Source organism: Mus musculus, chromosome 6 (genome assembly GCF_000001635.26).
Source record: "Mus musculus strain C57BL/6J chromosome 6, GRCm38.p6 C57BL/6J".
NCBI lineage: Eukaryota > Metazoa > Chordata > Mammalia > Rodentia > Muridae > Mus > Mus musculus.
In genome coordinates, this window is record NC_000072.6 from 146283393 (window position 1) to 146300217 (window position 16825).

Below are 16825 nucleotides of genomic sequence, written 5' to 3' on the forward strand. Positions count from 1 at the left end.
GCTGAGCCTGGGAGGCAGAAGTCTCGTCTGACTCCGCCTAAGAGATGACCAATTCTCCATAGGTCACAAACTATGCTTTTCATAAATCAATGGCTACATGCACCCTGGAGGTTGGTATATTGATATAGCAATCCCTCACTGGCATTGTGGGATTATTGCTTGCTATGGGACCAACAACTCTCCCCACCCGCCCCACTTGACTATACTCTAACAGGGCAAGAGAACCTGAAGTAAGTGGGCTTGATGCTTCAAATAGAAATCACTTAAGTACACATTTCTGTAGTACCCTTGGCCTGCCCCTCTCTCTCTCTCTCTCTCTCTCTCTCTCTCTCTCTCTCTCTCTCTCTCTCTCATTCAAATCATCCCAAGGTCTCACTAGATACATTACCCTGGGCTCCTCATACCAAGCTATGTGCCTAACACATTTCTCTTGCTTTCCCAGGCTATGCTTATGTAAGAAGTGGAGTCTGAGATTTGAATCATAATTGCAATTCAGACAAAAGCTAACAACTGTAAAAAACTGAACCTCCAACTCTACTGGGCAATCTGCAAACACTCAAACCGATGGTGTTGTTTTGCTTAAAGGAGGGAGTATCCCAGAAAGGCTTCAGAGTCTTGGGCTCCAGGTGGAACAGGCAGGAACCAAGCCGATGCAATACTGAAGTACGTGGTAGATGTTCGAAAACCATCAAACACAGATGAAATGTGGTCTGTGGTCTGCACTGCCTTAACAAAAAGCTCTCTCTCCCTCCGCAGCCATGTGCAGCACTCCTACAGCTCTGTGGCTGCCGCCTCAGTGCAATGAGAGGCAGCCCCACACAGGAACATAGACTCTCACTGTAGACTCTGTAGCTACACGGGCTGGGATCTGTCCTGACTCCACTGTGCTTTGCTGTGTAAACTCTGACACATCTGTTACCTTCTCGGTGGTGATTTCTCTGTGATTTAATTGTTACATGGTTTAAATGAATTACAGTATAAATGAAAATTCTTGAGAAGAATCTGTGTCCGGCTGTAAACAAAAGCCTCCTGGAGGAACCTGTGCCTGCAGACTGATGGATAAATTGGAATTTCAGTACTGTGGAGAGACTGGAATTTTGTGGTCTCGGAGACTAATCACTTTATCTTGAGCTAGCTTTAGTCTTCTGGGACAGCCACTCCTTGTATTACCCTTTATCTGAACTACCTGTGGTAATAAATAAAGACGGAGGCAGAAAAATGAGTCTGCAGCCGGAGCTTGACAGAATGAGATGGAATGTAAGCAGCATTTGGTCTAGCAGCATTACTTAATTCCTGACTCACAATGTAACACAGTAGAAAGAAGCAGGAGAAACTCGGGATTTGTGTTCACAATCTACCAGCTTAGAGGCACGAGCCACTTACTGGAAGGCTTTCCCCCTCTGCCTTTCTTTTTAGTTTTAAAAGGGAGGTTAGGAGTCTGAGTCTCTGCAAGTCTCTACATCTGAGTGGATGCAGATAGCATGTTACCTAGCTGACAGCTCTTCTAGATACAGATGTGAGAACAAAGTAACAACAAGATTTTGGTGCGGGTTCACTTGGCTATGAGCGGTCTCATCCTGAAACAGATCAAGCCGATGCTTGATTTTCAGATTTTCTTCAGACTGCCTGTTCCTTCTCCAAACAGTTGCACCACCAGATCTACCCCATGTTAGGCTGTGGGGCTCTGACACTGTTGGGGTCGGCACTTAGGGATGCTGCAGCCAGTCCTGGCTTTGTTCAGGGATTGCTCTAGGCTCAAAGTCTCCAGGGTGTGTCTTCTCAAGGCCATTAGCCGAGTCTCTAGCACATTCTTCCCAGGCTCTTCTCAAAGCTGGGAGCGGGTGCGGGAATGGAAGCCCTCCTCCTGGCAGTCCTTCAGAACCACATTTGTTCTCAAAGCTGAGCGCCCATTGAGCCTGGCACAGGGTCTGGGGTATGACACCTTTCCATCTTCCTTTCTGCTTTGCAGACCTCACAGTGGGTGCCCGCTACAACACCTCACTAAACACTTGCTGTGTCTGAGACACGGCTCCTCCACCCGCCTCCTGTGCTAAAGGTCTGAACAGCTGGTCTGACTTTGCAGGTGTGTGAGGTGTGAGAAACCTGCCTCTTGTAGGGGCACAAGGATATGCAAAGCAGGATTTCAAGTGACTCCTCTGCTAGAGCAGCAAAGGCTGCTGTCATCCTTACAGTGATAAGGCCTGTGTGAAGGCCATCGCCGAGCAATGGTTGTGTGCACAGCAAAGTGCTAAACACTGGACGCTTCTCAGTGAAGATCAAGTCTGCCCTCAAGAAGCCCAACAGGGTGTGGCATGTGGATAGAAACAAGGGGAGGTGGAGGCGGGTACAGGACTTTGTGTGATCTCAGCTCTAACGGGGGATGCAGGGATGCAGCTTAGGTGACAAGCCTGTCTCACCCTGGACAGGTTCTTAGTTTCTTTAAACTGGCAGCACACATCAAAGGGATCATCCTTAAGGAATCCTAGAGCAAGGTCCAAAGTCAGACAAACAGCAGCCCTATAAATGCCACGATGATTATAAAAGACAGCAAGGCTGGGTGTGCTAGCCTGTGTCTTTAATGTCAGCACCAGGAGGGCAGAGACAGCACAGGCAGGTCTCTGTAGATTCCAGGCTAGCAGGTTCCAGCACAGCCAGAGCTACAAAGTAAGCCCCTGAATCTAATTAATTAATTAATTAATTAGTTAGTTAACCAAAAAAACAAAACAAACAAACAAACAAAGAAACCCAACAGAACAAACTGAAGCTAAAGTGATCATGTAGAGTGTTGTGGAAAAGTCTGTGTCAGACTGAGGTAGAAATGATTACCGCTGCAATTCATCTGAGTGTTTTGGTTTTCTTTTGTTTTTGTTTTTTTGAGATCTCTGTGTAACCCTGGCTGTCCTGGAACTCACTCTGTAGACTAGGCTGGCCTCGAACTCAGAAACCCGCCTGCCTCTGCCTCCCTAGTGCTGGGATTAAAGGTGTGTGCCACCACCGCCCGGCTTGTGTTTTGCTTTTCTTGTTTCTTGCCTCTGTCCTTGGCTTTGGTTTGCCTTTCCTTGGTTTGGGCCTGTGGCTTTCTCTGAGTTACCATGTCAGCAGCCTTGTGAAGATGACAGCTGGTAGTCAGTCTCTGAGCACAGGCAAGATTTTCATTATGACCTTCCAGTCCTAGATCTCTAACGATTTAGAACTCAAGCCGGGCAGAGGGGGTTACAGTCTCAGATTCTGAAGCAAGAGAGCGCACCACCAAGATGTGAACAACTTCAGGTATTTCCAGTAAGGTCACAACAGCGATTAGACCAAACTCACTGTGTCTATAGCCCCTCATGCCCCAGCAACTGAAAAGAAGACATTCATAAAAGCCACCAGTGTTTTTAGTTCATTTGGCAATCATTTTGATGTTCTGAACTGCATGATAACTATAGTTCAGTTTTTCAGCACTGGGTTTCAAAGGCAACAGTAACTAGCTTAGCATCCGTCAGTCCTGTTTCTTAATCCATTATGCACATTGTTTTATTTAATATTCCCCCGGGTTCACAGGCAGCATTGCTGTCTCCCTGGTACTGAGGTAGAGAGAAAAGAGAGCCGTGTGCACTCCAGCCTATGCATCTTGGCTCCTGACTTGACACTGCACATCTACCCCATACCACCCCACACCCCAGTCTACAGGGCTCTTTCTGGCCCCTGACAATCTCAAAGAAATCTCCACTCAGATTTGAACCTGCAAACCCTCAACACACAAAAGGAAGACGTGTGGTCCCCCTGAGCAACACCCGTGTGTGTGCATAGGCACGTTATAGTGGTAGGCTGGATAAATGCCCAGTCCAAACATGCCCACAACTTGGGATATCTCTAGTTAAAGAACCTGTGACTGAGGCACTTTACAGATAAAGGTGAGATTAAGTGAAAGATCTCAGCAAGGGGCAGGAGTTACACCAGATTGTTAAATCGTTCCAATGTAACCAGAAGAGGGAGACAAGAGTCTCACATAGAAGGATTGCCCATTCAAGGAGGGAGAAGGAACAAGAAGAAAGAGAAGGGAGAGTGACTGGGAAGGCGTTCATGAATGGGCTTTGAAGATAGAAGAGCCTGAGGTAGTTTGAATGAGAATAGCCACCACAGGCTTATATTTTAATTTTTAGAAACTGGCACTAAGAGATGTGGCCTAGTTAGAGGAAGTGGGTCACTGGGTGTGGGCTTGGGGTTTCAAATGTTCAAGCCAGGACTCACTCACTCTCACTCTCTCTCTCTCTCTTTCTCCCTCTCCCTCCCCCTCTCCCTCTCCCTCTCTTTCTCTCTCTCTCTCTCCTGCTGCCAGATATAGAGCTCTTGGCCTCTTCTCTAGCACCATGTCTGTCTGCACGCTGCCATGCTTCCTGCCATGATGCTAAAAGACTGAACCTCAGAACCTGTAAGCCAGCCCCAATGAAATGTTATTCTTTATAAGAGTTGCCATGGTCATCAAAAGATGGCCTAGTCGGCCATCACTGGAAAGAGAGGCCCATTGGACACGCAAACTGTATATGCCCCAGTACAGGGGAATGCCAGGGCCAAAAAAATGGGAATGGGTGGGTAAGGAAGTGGGGGGGAGGGTATGGGGGACTTTTGGGATAGCATTGGAAATGTAATTGAGGAAAATATGTAATAAAAAATATTTTTAAAAAAAGAAAATATGTAATAATAATAAAAAAAAGAGTTGCCATGGTCACGGTGCCTCTTCACAGCATCAGAAACCCTAACTAAGACAGGGTACATGAACCAAGGCATGCAGGAGGCATCAAGAAACACACAGGACTAGGAAATGAATACGGCCCCACAGCCTTCAGATGGAGTATACCTCTGCTGGCATGTTGATCTGATTTTAACCTTTGGCCTCCAAATCTGAACGATGGTGAGTTTGTACCATTTTGAGACAGTAAGGTTTGAGTGAACAGGGAAGTAAGACAATCATGAAACACTGCCTGTTGTTCCACTACTGAAACCCAGGCTTTTCCTACGACCCCTAGTGACTGGCAGAATAGTCGCTCTGCCCAGCCTGCTACCCAGCACCAGTTCACACAGGCTTGAGTCACCCGTGGACACAAGGGGGCACCCAGTGCTGTCTGGAGGCAGACACTTGAACTCTTCCACGCTGTTACCTGGGAACAGGGAGTCACCTGCTTCTAAAGCACCCAGAAGCTGACTTCAAGATAAGAGTTGCACACTCAAATTTCTGTCTTATTTTGTTGTTAGTAGCCATGGTAATTAGCAAGATAAGAACTCTGGCACTCACTAATCCCTCTGCCAATGTTCCCTTGCACATTTACACACACACACACACACACACACACACACACACACACACATCTTTATTGTTTTTGTAGAGGTTTATCTGATTCTCTGCTTGTCTGAAGTGCTCAGATGGCCAATCCTGGCTGTCAAATTGGCACACCTGGGAAGGGAGACCCTCGACTGAAGAATTCCCTCCACCAGATCAGCCTGTGGGCATCTTTGGGGCATTTTCTTGATTTCTAATTGATATGGAAGGCCAGTATAGTTGATACCATCCCTAGGCAAGCAGACAAGACTGTATAACAAAGGTAGCTAGCTGTGAAAGCCAGCAGGAACAAGTCAGTAGACAGCATCCCTCCGTGGTCTCTACTGCAGTTTCTGGCTCTGGCCTTGGCATTTCTCCGTGGTGGATAGTGACCTGTGAGCCAAACCCTTTCTTCACCCAGGTTCCTTTTGGGTCAGTGTTTTATCACAGCGCTAAACCAGGGCAGGCGTCACCTTTCTTTCTTTCTTTCTTTCTTTCTTTCTTTCTTTCTTTCTTTCTTTCTTTCTTTCTTTCTTTTTTCTTTCCTCTTTTCTTTCTTTTTTTCTTTCCTCCTTTCTTTCTTTCTTTCTTTCTTTCTTTCCTCCTTTCTTTCTTTCTTTCTTTCTTTCTTTCTTTCTTTCTTTCTTTCTTTCTTTCTTTCTTTCTTTCAGATGTTTGCATGGTTGTTTTGTCTGTATGTGTGTGTTTGACCATGTGTGTGCGTGGCGCCCTCAGAAGCCAGAAAATGGTGTCAGGTCTCCTGCAGTTCACACAGTGTGAGCTGCCAGGGGAGTGCTGGGAAGGGAACCTAGGGCTTCTGGGAGAACGGTCAGTGTTCTTAACCAGAGACATCTCTTCAGCTCTCACCCTCCATTCTTACTATTCTTACTATTACTTCAGTGTGTGTGGTAGGCATGTGTAAGTGCATGCAGGTTCGAATGTGTGTGAGCCACTAGTGTTTTCTAGACGGAAGAAAGGAAAGAAAGAAGGGAGATAGGGAGGGAGATAAGGAGGGAGAGAGGAAGAGGAGGAGGCTGGACTACTTCAGTGAGCAGGAGCAGGTAGGGAGAGTGAATGGCTAATTTCAGATAGAGCAGCCTGGAAGACGCTCCAACACTCTTGCCCACTGAGAGCAGGATCCCCATGTCTGTCCTTCTTTCCATTAGAGCATTCGGAATCGATCTCTTGTGTCAAACTGTAAGGCTCGTCAGAGAAACTATGTTGACATAATTGTTCTGCTTGGAGACCTAGGGCACCCGTGAAATCAGCTAACAGGCAGTACCAATCTGAGGGGTCACGTGAGAGCAGCTGCAAACCCTAAGGAGACCCATAGCTTACACTGAAGTCTGTAAGGTTTCCTTCAATCTTATGTCAAAAAAAAAAAAAAAGCCGGTTGCTAGAGCGACGCTGACGACATCCCTTTAAATGATTTGTTGCTCAGACGGTGGAACTAAAACAGAGGGCATTTTGACTAGTAATACAGACACTTAACTCTAACAGGGTGTGTGTACGTGTGTGCAGCCTTGCTGTTGCTCCTGTCTCCACACAGTCTCTCCTTGGTCTGGAACTCACCCAGTAGGCCAGGTTACCTCAGGACCCCAGGGTCTTCTGCTTCCCCAGCTCTGGGATTACAAGTGTTTGCCGTCATTCTAGCTTTTCACCTTGGTTTTGGGAGCTGAACTTGGGTACTGATACTTATGTGACAAGAACTTTAAACAGAGCCATGTCGCCAACCCCCTCTAATGCACGACTTTGGAGCAAAGTCCTTCCTACTGACAACCAATTTTCCATCCCCTTTCTTTCTTTCTTTCTTTCTTTCTTTCTTTCTTTCTTTCTTTCTTTTCAGGATGTGCAAAAGGAAAAAAAAATCCAATCCCAGCAGACTTTCTGGACCTAAAAAGCACATATATCCAGTAACAAAAATTAAACCTTTGCCATTTTAAAATACCAAACAATTAGCGTTTTTGGAAATACTCTAAAAATACGCTGAGGTACTTCTGTACAAAATTTGCTTGATGCTAAGCATAAAAGAATAGGAACTAGCTTTGAAACAGAAAAGGGAAGAAAAGAAGGGAAAAACTTCTCAAAATTCTTGTTTCACATTTACGATTATCTCCGTGGTTATCAAAACACTGCTAGCTATTGCTTAATGAGCACCTGAGCTGTTGTTTGTAATGAATGACTGGCAAGCTATACGTTGATATGTCTATGAATATCAACTATGCATTCACTAATACAGCTGAGAATAGAAACCAACCATTCCCTTTATTTAAAATGACAGTATTATCTTACAATACGTGGCATTAATATATCTAAAATAACATAAACGTCTAATTATAATTTTGAAAAAAGCACATGCCAGCCTATACAGACACTCTCTCTCTACAGGCTGGTGCTAGACCAGGCACCTCAATCACCCATCACCTCGAAAGGTCACTTGGAGATTCAGGGACGCAGCTTGGTAGTCGAGCACTTGCAAGCACAGGGCCTGGGTTCAATTCCCAGGGCCACAAAGGAGGCCTTTCAGCCCAATACTCCATCCAAGAGGACAACACACTCTTCTGAGACAGACTGCAGCACAGCGAATGAGAGAAATGTTCGGTCTGCTGCATTCTGAGCTCAACACCAAACATGAAGGTAAACGCCATAAAACTGCAATAACATGGCTAACAGGAATAACACCCAGGTGTTATTCAACCAGTAAGAAGTGCGCGCACAATGGCGCGTTGCAATCCATAGATACAACATTCTGGAAATTTTACTTTATTTCAAATGCTTAAAAAGAAAAAAAAAATCAAATCTAATTTTCAAATACTAAAAACTAAAAGAATACCTCTTCCATGAAGCTGTCTTTCTTCTCCAGCATCTCCCGTAAAGTCTGGAGGATTTTAATGCACAGCTTTTCTTCTTTCTCCATCAGTTTCTTTGTGTGATTAATCAGCCTGAAAGCAAAACATTAAACCTTGAAAAGGACACCAATTTTTCTCACCAAAACATATACAATATGCTACCTGGGAGGGGAAACAGTGCCAAGGGCTCAAAGCAAATCGGATACATAATGCCAAAAGGCTGAAAACTATACACCAGCATATATATTTTGCTGAGATATTTATACATCCCAGTGTTTCTCAGGTTCAGCCTCTGATGCTCTTACCCATCCACTTTGCTAGTATGAGAAGATTTACAGCATACAATGTACCATTACATTTTTTATTATATTCCATGCATTATACCACATCAATTATTCCATCACGTATGTAGGAGTATACACAGTATAGCACACTCACACACACACACACCCGCCCCATTCCTCAGTATACAGTGACCATGCATTCAGACAAGAACGGGGCTCTTTTTTCCACTGTTATGAAGCATGCACTGGGGTTCCAGAAGACTTTCAGTACCATGGGTGTAACAATCCCAGAGTCAGCATCAAGAGAAATGATTAGATTGGGGTGTGTAACTCAGTCCCCATTAGATTGTGTTGTTAAGAAACTGGTCCTTCATAACCCTGTGAGACACATCTCCCTAGAGGAACAGCATGAGGTAGCCTGAAGGAAATTACGGATTCCAGTGTCATGGCAAGAGCCCTATAGGATATAACTCTCCTCTTAGAATGAGGGCCTCGGGATATAACTGATAAGCCTCGTCCTCTGGCTAGTGCCCAGCTAATGTTCTCAGCCATCAGAGTTGAAGAAAGGACCTTCCAAGGAATCTCTCTTTGACCTCACGACAAGCCAGAATCTGACTAAGTTTGCTGAGGAGGAAGTGGGTTCAGACAGGTGACACAACATGCTTCCAGTTACACAATTCTAATGGGGACACCTGGAGATAGACATCTAAGCTCATGAGTGCTGCAGTTCACCAATGAGCCGCTGGGGCTTCAGGACGGAGTCCCAGCATGCCACAGGCTGCTGTGCACACAGCCATCCAACATGACAAGGGATACGAAAATTTACAGAGGTACTTTTAAAAGCCAATAAACTAGACCAAAAAAAAAAATCTTTATTCTGTTCCAGGGATTTTCTGGTCATTGAAGGCATCAAAGAGACAGCACTTAAAGTTGGTCATGGAAGAAGGCAAGCCTGGCCAGGAATGGAAACAGGAGAGGTGAGGCTGATGGCCCTGCCCACAACATGATTAATAGTGAACAGGCCAGAATGCCATACTAAAGAGTCCAGGGTACGGGTCTGATACGGGGGATTGCTGGTATGTGTGCACGCTGTCCCCGAAGTCCCTCCTTTCTATGTCAGAAATAGTTTTACATTTTATAGTTTTTCTAAGCCATGTTTTTATATTATCCTTTGCCTACATAGACCTGAAGATCCAGTGTCTGAAAACCACAGATTCCCTCTCAGAAGAGTAGATGGCAATCTGAGTGGATCCAAACCAGCTGCCTGGCAGATGAATGCCCACGCTAACCTAGTCTCCCATCCCAATGCCTGTGGCCAAGCTGAATCCGTGTCCTTCCCCAAGGCTGTCCCCCACCCACTCCTGTAGAGCCATCCGTCAGCAGGAACCATAGGTTAGATTCTCTGGAGGAAGTAGGGGGAGCTAACTCAGCCCTGGCTGAGGCTCCACGTTCACCAACTCAGCTTCATTAGAGTGTTGTGCACAGCTGTGCCAGGGCCTGGCGTGGCTCGTAATGGGAGTGAGCTCTAGATTTCCAGCTCTGATTGCCAATGGAAGGAACTCTTGGCTCTTTGGAGAGATGGGAAGCCATGGGCAGACACCAGTGAATCTGAGCCTCTGGCCATAAAATAATTATAACAACACAGATGAAGCCTTTAACTACTAAAGTCAATGGGGCAACCCTGCTTGGTGTGGGGTCCGTAATGTATTCCCACTGCCAAACATCCCCCTGCCCCACATCTCTCCTTCTAGCTTCTCTAACACAGACCACCTCCACCCTCAGCAGGAATCAGAACTGTTCAACTTTGGCTACTTTAGTTAACTCCCTCCCTCACCCTCAGATCCTAGACCTCTGCTGTCCAACAGGGCTCTGCACTAACAGCAACATCCCGTGTCTGTCATAGGCCCAGTCACTACTACACTGTAGATTATTTGTGCCATGGTGTCTTCTGGGAAGGATCACAGGTGTTCTGGATTTTGTGGTCACATGCAGGGTGAAAGCAGACTGCTACAGGCCCTCTCTCCTCCATCCCAGAACAACCTGGGCCTGGCTCCTTCTATCCCAGCACAGCCCCCAGCCTGGCTCCTTCCATCCCCGTGTGGCCCCCTGGCCTGACCCCTTCCATCCTGGCACAGCCCCCTGGCCTGACTCCTTCCATCCCAGCAGGACCCCGCCTGGCTCCACTTACTTGGACATGAAGGCACCACATCGGATCCTGGCGTCGCTTCCCTCTGGGAACAGTAGCTCCGGGCTGTACAGCACATCCACAAGCACAGAGAACTCGGCCTGCATCATGGGGCTGAACTGCTGTTCCAGGGAGGCCACGACATCCTAAGACAAGGCACAGGGGACCTACATGAACACCTTTCAAGACACGACACACGGAAGAACATTAACCAGGAAGCAATGTGGGAAGTTTCATACAAGATAGACTCTGGCTTCCCATAACACCAAATTTTTGTTGTTCATATTTCAACACAGTCTGATTTCATTCATTCATAGTCTCTCCTCACTTCCTTGCCCCTCCCCCTCCCTCTATCTCTTCCAGTATCTGCATATTTTAAAGATTTTTAAACTATGTATACATGAGAGGAAATGCTATATGAAATGCTATAAAGAGGGTGTGGGCGTTATATAAAGGGGAATGCTCATCAGAAACAACCACATCTGGTAAAACTAGCCTGCTAGATTATTTGTTGTGGAACAAATGGTGCTTGGGCTGTTCTGGGGTGAAGTTGTCCTTCCGATGACACCAGAATGCTAGTGGCCACCCAGGTTTGCTACGGAGACTTAAAGCATGTGCCAAGAACAGCTCCTGACACAAGCTGCATGTACCCTACAATTCAGATGTCAGCCCCTATTGTTACTAAATGTGCATGAACCATGACCTCATCTTTCTCTCATGTGTGTGTGTGGGGTGTACCTCTTCCACCCCCACATCACCATGCCATGGCTAGTCGCTCTACACGGTGCCACTTAACTTTATAAGGCCACCTGCCCTTGGCTTCTGTGACACCGTACTTTTCCACTGATGTCCTGACCCCTCCATCACTACACCCTGCTTGCTCAGGATCCTTCTTTCTGCTGCATCTACATCTCCACTGAGACCGCCCGTCCAATGCTATGGCTGTCACCACTATATTCACACTAGAACATTCAAATTGATACTGTCAGCATAGAGATCTGTCCACACCACTCCAGACTCACACACCCAGCTATCTGGCTGGCAGACAAATATCCAACTCCAAATCCTCCCCAACCTTGCGCTACTTCATGTCTTAGCAAGTGGTACAATTGCAACCGCCTAGGGTAACCCTGATGCCTCCTGCCTTTGCCCCGAAATTCATCCATCCATCCTGACCCTACAAGAAAATCCATCTCAAATCTATCTACCTCTCTCCATTACAGTTGCTGCCTTATTTTCTAAATATTTTATTTTTAATCGTGTGTATGTGCGTGGGTATGTGCACATGAGTACAAGTGCCCACGGAGGCCAAGCTCAGTGTTCACAGCTTGGGGGGTAGGAATCCAAAAATAAGGAATCAGCAGTCTTGGTGCCTACTTCCTGCTGTGCACAGAGACCATGTTGCAGTGTCCCCGTGTGGTATGGAGGATAAACACCACACCTTAGGTCTACAGTATAAGAGAACTAACCTCATTCATGAAGTCCACCCTTAAGATCCTATCTCCTCCCAAAGTGTATGTGTCAAAGTCTTGTCTCAGAACAGTCAGCGAGTGACTTACCTGGGGATGAGGCCTAGTATGTCACTAGGATAAAATGAATTCATACGAGCAACTGTATAATCCAGTGTGACTGAGTGGTGTTCACATAACTGACAGAAATTGGGGCACAGGTGTACACTGGCACAGAGGGAATACCAACGAGAAACCAGGAATCTAGCATTAGTGATGGCGATCTCACATAAAACTAAGCCCACCGAGAGATACCCAGATCTCCCACCTCCAGATTTCTAACAGAATACATTCCTGTTGCTTAAAACATCCTGCCTATGGTGGCAGGCACAGAAAATCATAGCCATGTACCACGCTTACTATGCCTGAACAAACAGGCCAGACCACAGACGTGGACTTGCAAAAAACATACAAGGACCTGGTGAAGAGAGGGATTGGCTCGCTCTGACCAAAGGGATATAACTGAACAATGGAAGATAAAATGAGTCAATATTACGGAAACTTAATTTATTACATCTATTTTTAGAGTAAGCTATTTTTACTAATTGTAATATTAGCATTATAATTATTTTTATATTAAGGACCACTACTCATTAAGAAATTATCAGAGAGCATCAGATTTTATATATATACTCATTAAAAAGTTATGTCAGTCAAGACAATCGCTCCAGAAACTGCTCATTTAAGGGGTAGCGGTGACAGAGAAGCAGAGAAGAGAGCTTTACCACTAACAAGATTTGACATTTTGGGGGCTGGAGAGATGGCTCAGCAGTTAAGAGCACTGACTGCTCGTCCAGAGGTCCTGAGTTCAATTCCCAGCAACCACATGGTGGCTCACAACCATCTGTAATGGGATCCAATACTGTCTTCTGATGTGTCTGAAGATGTGTCTGAAAACAGCTATAGTGTACTCATATACATAAAATAAATAAGAAAAAAATTTGACATTTTCAACCTCATCGTATTATGAGACATATTTTAAGGATGCAGGATTTAGAAATTATTCACGTCACTTCCCGTTCTCATTGTACCTGTAACTTTTCAATAATATTTCTGTAATCCCAGGCTGGTCCTCCAAGAGCTTCCTTGAAGCGAGGTCCAGAGCGAGCTGAGAGTCTCCAGCCCATGGCTGCCCTCTGCACCGTACTTGAGTGGTTCTTCATGAAGAGCGTGTTGACCTGGCTGTCCAAATCGACTGGGATCGCAATCCCACGGTTTTTGGCTGAAAAGAGAAAAAGAAAAAGAAAAAGAAAAAAACGGGAAGCATTTAGCTCTCGATTTGGTTAAAGTTTTTTAAACATTAGCCAGATACGCTAACAAACATCAAAGACTTTTTTTAAGAAGGAAGGAAGGAAGGAAGGAAGGAAGGAAGGAAGGAAGGAAGGAAAGAGAGAGAGAGAGAGAGAGAGAGAGAGAGAGAGAAAGAAAGAAAGAAAGAAAGAAAGAAAGAAAGAAAGAAAGAAAAAGAAAGAAAGAGAGAAAGAAAAAAGGAAGGAAGGAAGGAAGGAAGGAAGGAAGGAAGGAAGGAAGGAGTAAGTCTTCCAACTTTGCCATGTAATCTTTTCACATACTTTCAGGCTAAAATCTGCCACAGTTATTTGAGTTCTCCAGACCAATTAGTACCATGTGATCACTGAACCTTCAAGATCCTATTTGATTTCCTGGTGGTTAACGTCTGAGATGGACTCCACTCCAACATCAATATGGAGAGCCCTCTAACAAGCATGCAAGTCTCTACTTTCCCAGATGCCAAAGAGAATAAAAACCCAGACAGAAAACACAGAGCCAAGTCCTGCCAAACTACTAACTTAATTAGAGGGTGTGTGTGTGTGTTTACATGTGTGTATATGTATGCCCACAAAACTGCATGCGATCAAATATCTCACAGCAGAAATAGCAGAGAAGTTAAAAGGAAAAAAAAAACAAACAAACCTTCCTTGGAAGGTGGTGTAAGGGGCCTGTCTTTCTTCCTAAGATTCACTGATACATGCGTCTTAACAGACTTAGTCACAATAATGCTGAAAAATCAGAATGCTTGTCATGAGAAAAGGAAAGTGTGGCATTTCTATCACAGTGATGAGGTAACCAGGCCAATGGAGAAAAACGAGCCCACAAAAGCCTGGACTTGAAGCAGGCCTTCCCAGGAAAGCAATGAGCCAGTAGAAGGTGTGGCCTCAGGCACACTGGGTCATCTGGGCTACTCAAGAACCTACCCAAATATTAGGGAAGGAAGGTCCTCCTCCCTCTGATGGGCACAACTCAGAATCCAAAGCATCCATTCTCACCCAGAGAATAGTTAGAAAAATAGAAAAGCATTCCTTTGAGAAAGCGGAGAGTGCTAGATGATGATGGTGTTAAGACTGTCAAAGAAGCAGGACAGAGATTGACATGACTCTAAACATCATCAGATAAGGGGCACCTGGAGGTGGTGGTGGTGGTGGTGGTGGTGGTGGTGGTGTGTGTGTGTGTGTGTGTGTGTGTGTGTGTGTGTGTGTGCAAGGGACAGATCTGGCTAAGGGGGGAACCACATGGAGACTCCAATCACCAAGCAAGTCTCCCTTTAACACCCACTGTGGCTCTTCACCTGTCCCATAAACACACCCATATGTGTGCACACACTAGTGCACACACATTCACAGATGCATGCACACACCACACAGACACACACATACACACACATCTGTGCCCACCACACACCACACACACACACTCACTCACAAAGGGGAGGTTCCCATGTCATTAGCCCAGCACTTCCCACAAAACTCCAGGTTAGCCTTTCCCGTTTCTGCAAGGACTCCAGGCCAGGAATAGACCTTCTAGACTACAGTGGACACTCATGCCAGCAACAACCCCTCCCTGCCACACCACCCATGGCAGCCATTGCTGATGACTACAACAAAGCATCAGGGATCACAAATAAAACCACTAGCACCGAAAACAATGACCTTCCGTGAAACATGATTCAAGACAAAGCGAGAAATATTTAATTCTAATTGTTATCCCTAGGAAATTTGAGTAGACACCACACCCTAAAACTTTTAGAGAGGGGAAAAGAAGATCTTGAAAATTAAAATGTGGTTGTAAAAATAAACCTTCCAAAGATTAACTAACAAAGAAAAAGAAACAAAAGTGGAAAACTAGAAGAGGAAGCCAGGGAATCTGCTAGAACATACACATAAAAGACTAAAGGAGGGAATTAAAAGATATGAAGTAGGGTGGGGGCCAATCCAGGAAGATACAGACCTGAGAAATGGAAGTGACAAAAGGAAAAGGCTGACATATTGAGTATAAAGAATTAAGAAATGTATTGAGGAGCTGGAGGGATTGGTTCCCAGTACCCATGTGGGTCAGCTGACAACTGCCTGTAACTCCAGTTTCTGAGGATCTGATACCCTCTTCTGGCCACTCCAGGTACTGCATGCATGAGAACACCTACAGATGAGCAGACATACACATACACACATAAAAATCAAAATAAACTTTTGTTTCAAAGATAAATTTCTTGTGTGTGAAGCAGGGTGAAAGCCTCTGATAAATGACTCATTAGTTGTTAATGGGACTAAGTGAGCAGAGAGTCCACAATTCTGCTGAAATTTTAGAATGCTGTCAGAGGTCGAACTTTCTCCCCCAAAAGCAAATGATGTCTGAGTTATCAATCAGTACCTGGAAATATGACCTTATCTGGTAATAGTGTCTTTATGATGTCATCGAGATGAAGGTCTTCCTGAATTAGGTGCTGCCCTGTCCACACTGACTGCTCTGCATCAGAAAGTAAGAAGAGAGAGACACACGGGGCAGACACTCCACATGAAGGTAGAAGACCAGGTTATGAGCCAAGGATGCCAGCAGCTGTCAGTAGACAGCAAGACTAACAGAAAGGCCAGGTACAGCCATTGCCTGGAGCTGCTGGGAGAACCTGGTGTCACCTACACTTACTGTGAGACTCTGACCCACCTTTATAGAACTATAAACTATAAACGTTGCTCTGACAGCAATGTGAGATTAGACAAATGAACACAGTGCCAAGTTAACACAAAGAGGCTTAAGGATGTCAAGATTGAAGAGCGATACCTAGAAATATCAGTCTGGCTGCTGAATTCTCATCTGCAGGGCTGGATGGATGGATGGATGGAATGGACAGACATTGGTTTTGAGAGCTATAATCTGTATACAACCCAACCAAAACTCAAATTCAATTCCCTGATAAGAACATTCTAGAATAGATGCCTAAGAAACTTTTCTCTGAAACTCCTGTACACAGAATTGCATCAAAAAAGAGAAAAAAACCAATAAAATGTCAACTGGGTAGACTCAAGCTGAGCTTGATCAGGAGAACAGAGCTAGGAGCAACGAAAGGTCCCTCATGACAGGGATGGCCCATCGGGAAACATTTGATTCCACAGACTTCATTATTGCAAATAGTTACACATTTGTCTATCACAACCTACAACTTCCGACAGAGAAGAATGAATTCTATTCCAAACCGGAACGCAGATATCACAAACCACAACTGTGGGAAGCCATTAACACAACCAACAAGAAGCAGGGAGGAGAGAAGGAGTATGGGGGGGGGTGCAGTGTTTCCTTGTAATATACGTGAAAGCGTGAATCTTAGAGCTACTCAGTCAAGAAATGGACACATGTGGATCACAGTCACAGTTACAGCAACAGGACCCAGAAGATGCGTTCTAAATGCTAAA

The 16825-nt window shown here is 45.2% G+C and overlaps 1 protein-coding gene across 4 annotated transcripts in view; it reads right to left on the bottom strand.

Moving 5' to 3' along the window:
- Itpr2 (inositol 1,4,5-triphosphate receptor 2) overlaps positions 1 to 16825 on the bottom strand; it is a 393960-nt gene that overhangs the window by 175094 nt on the left and 202041 nt on the right. For all 4 annotated transcript variants that reach the window (NM_010586.2, NM_019923.4, XM_017321411.2 and 1 more), the window contains 3 exons: positions 13157 to 13347; positions 10621 to 10763; positions 8133 to 8241 (listed from right to left, as the gene is read on the bottom strand). In NM_010586.2, coding sequence (NP_034716.1) covers positions 8133 to 8241; positions 10621 to 10763; positions 13157 to 13347 — 443 coding nt within the window. The remainder of the gene's footprint in view (positions 1 to 8132; positions 8242 to 10620; positions 10764 to 13156; positions 13348 to 16825) is intronic.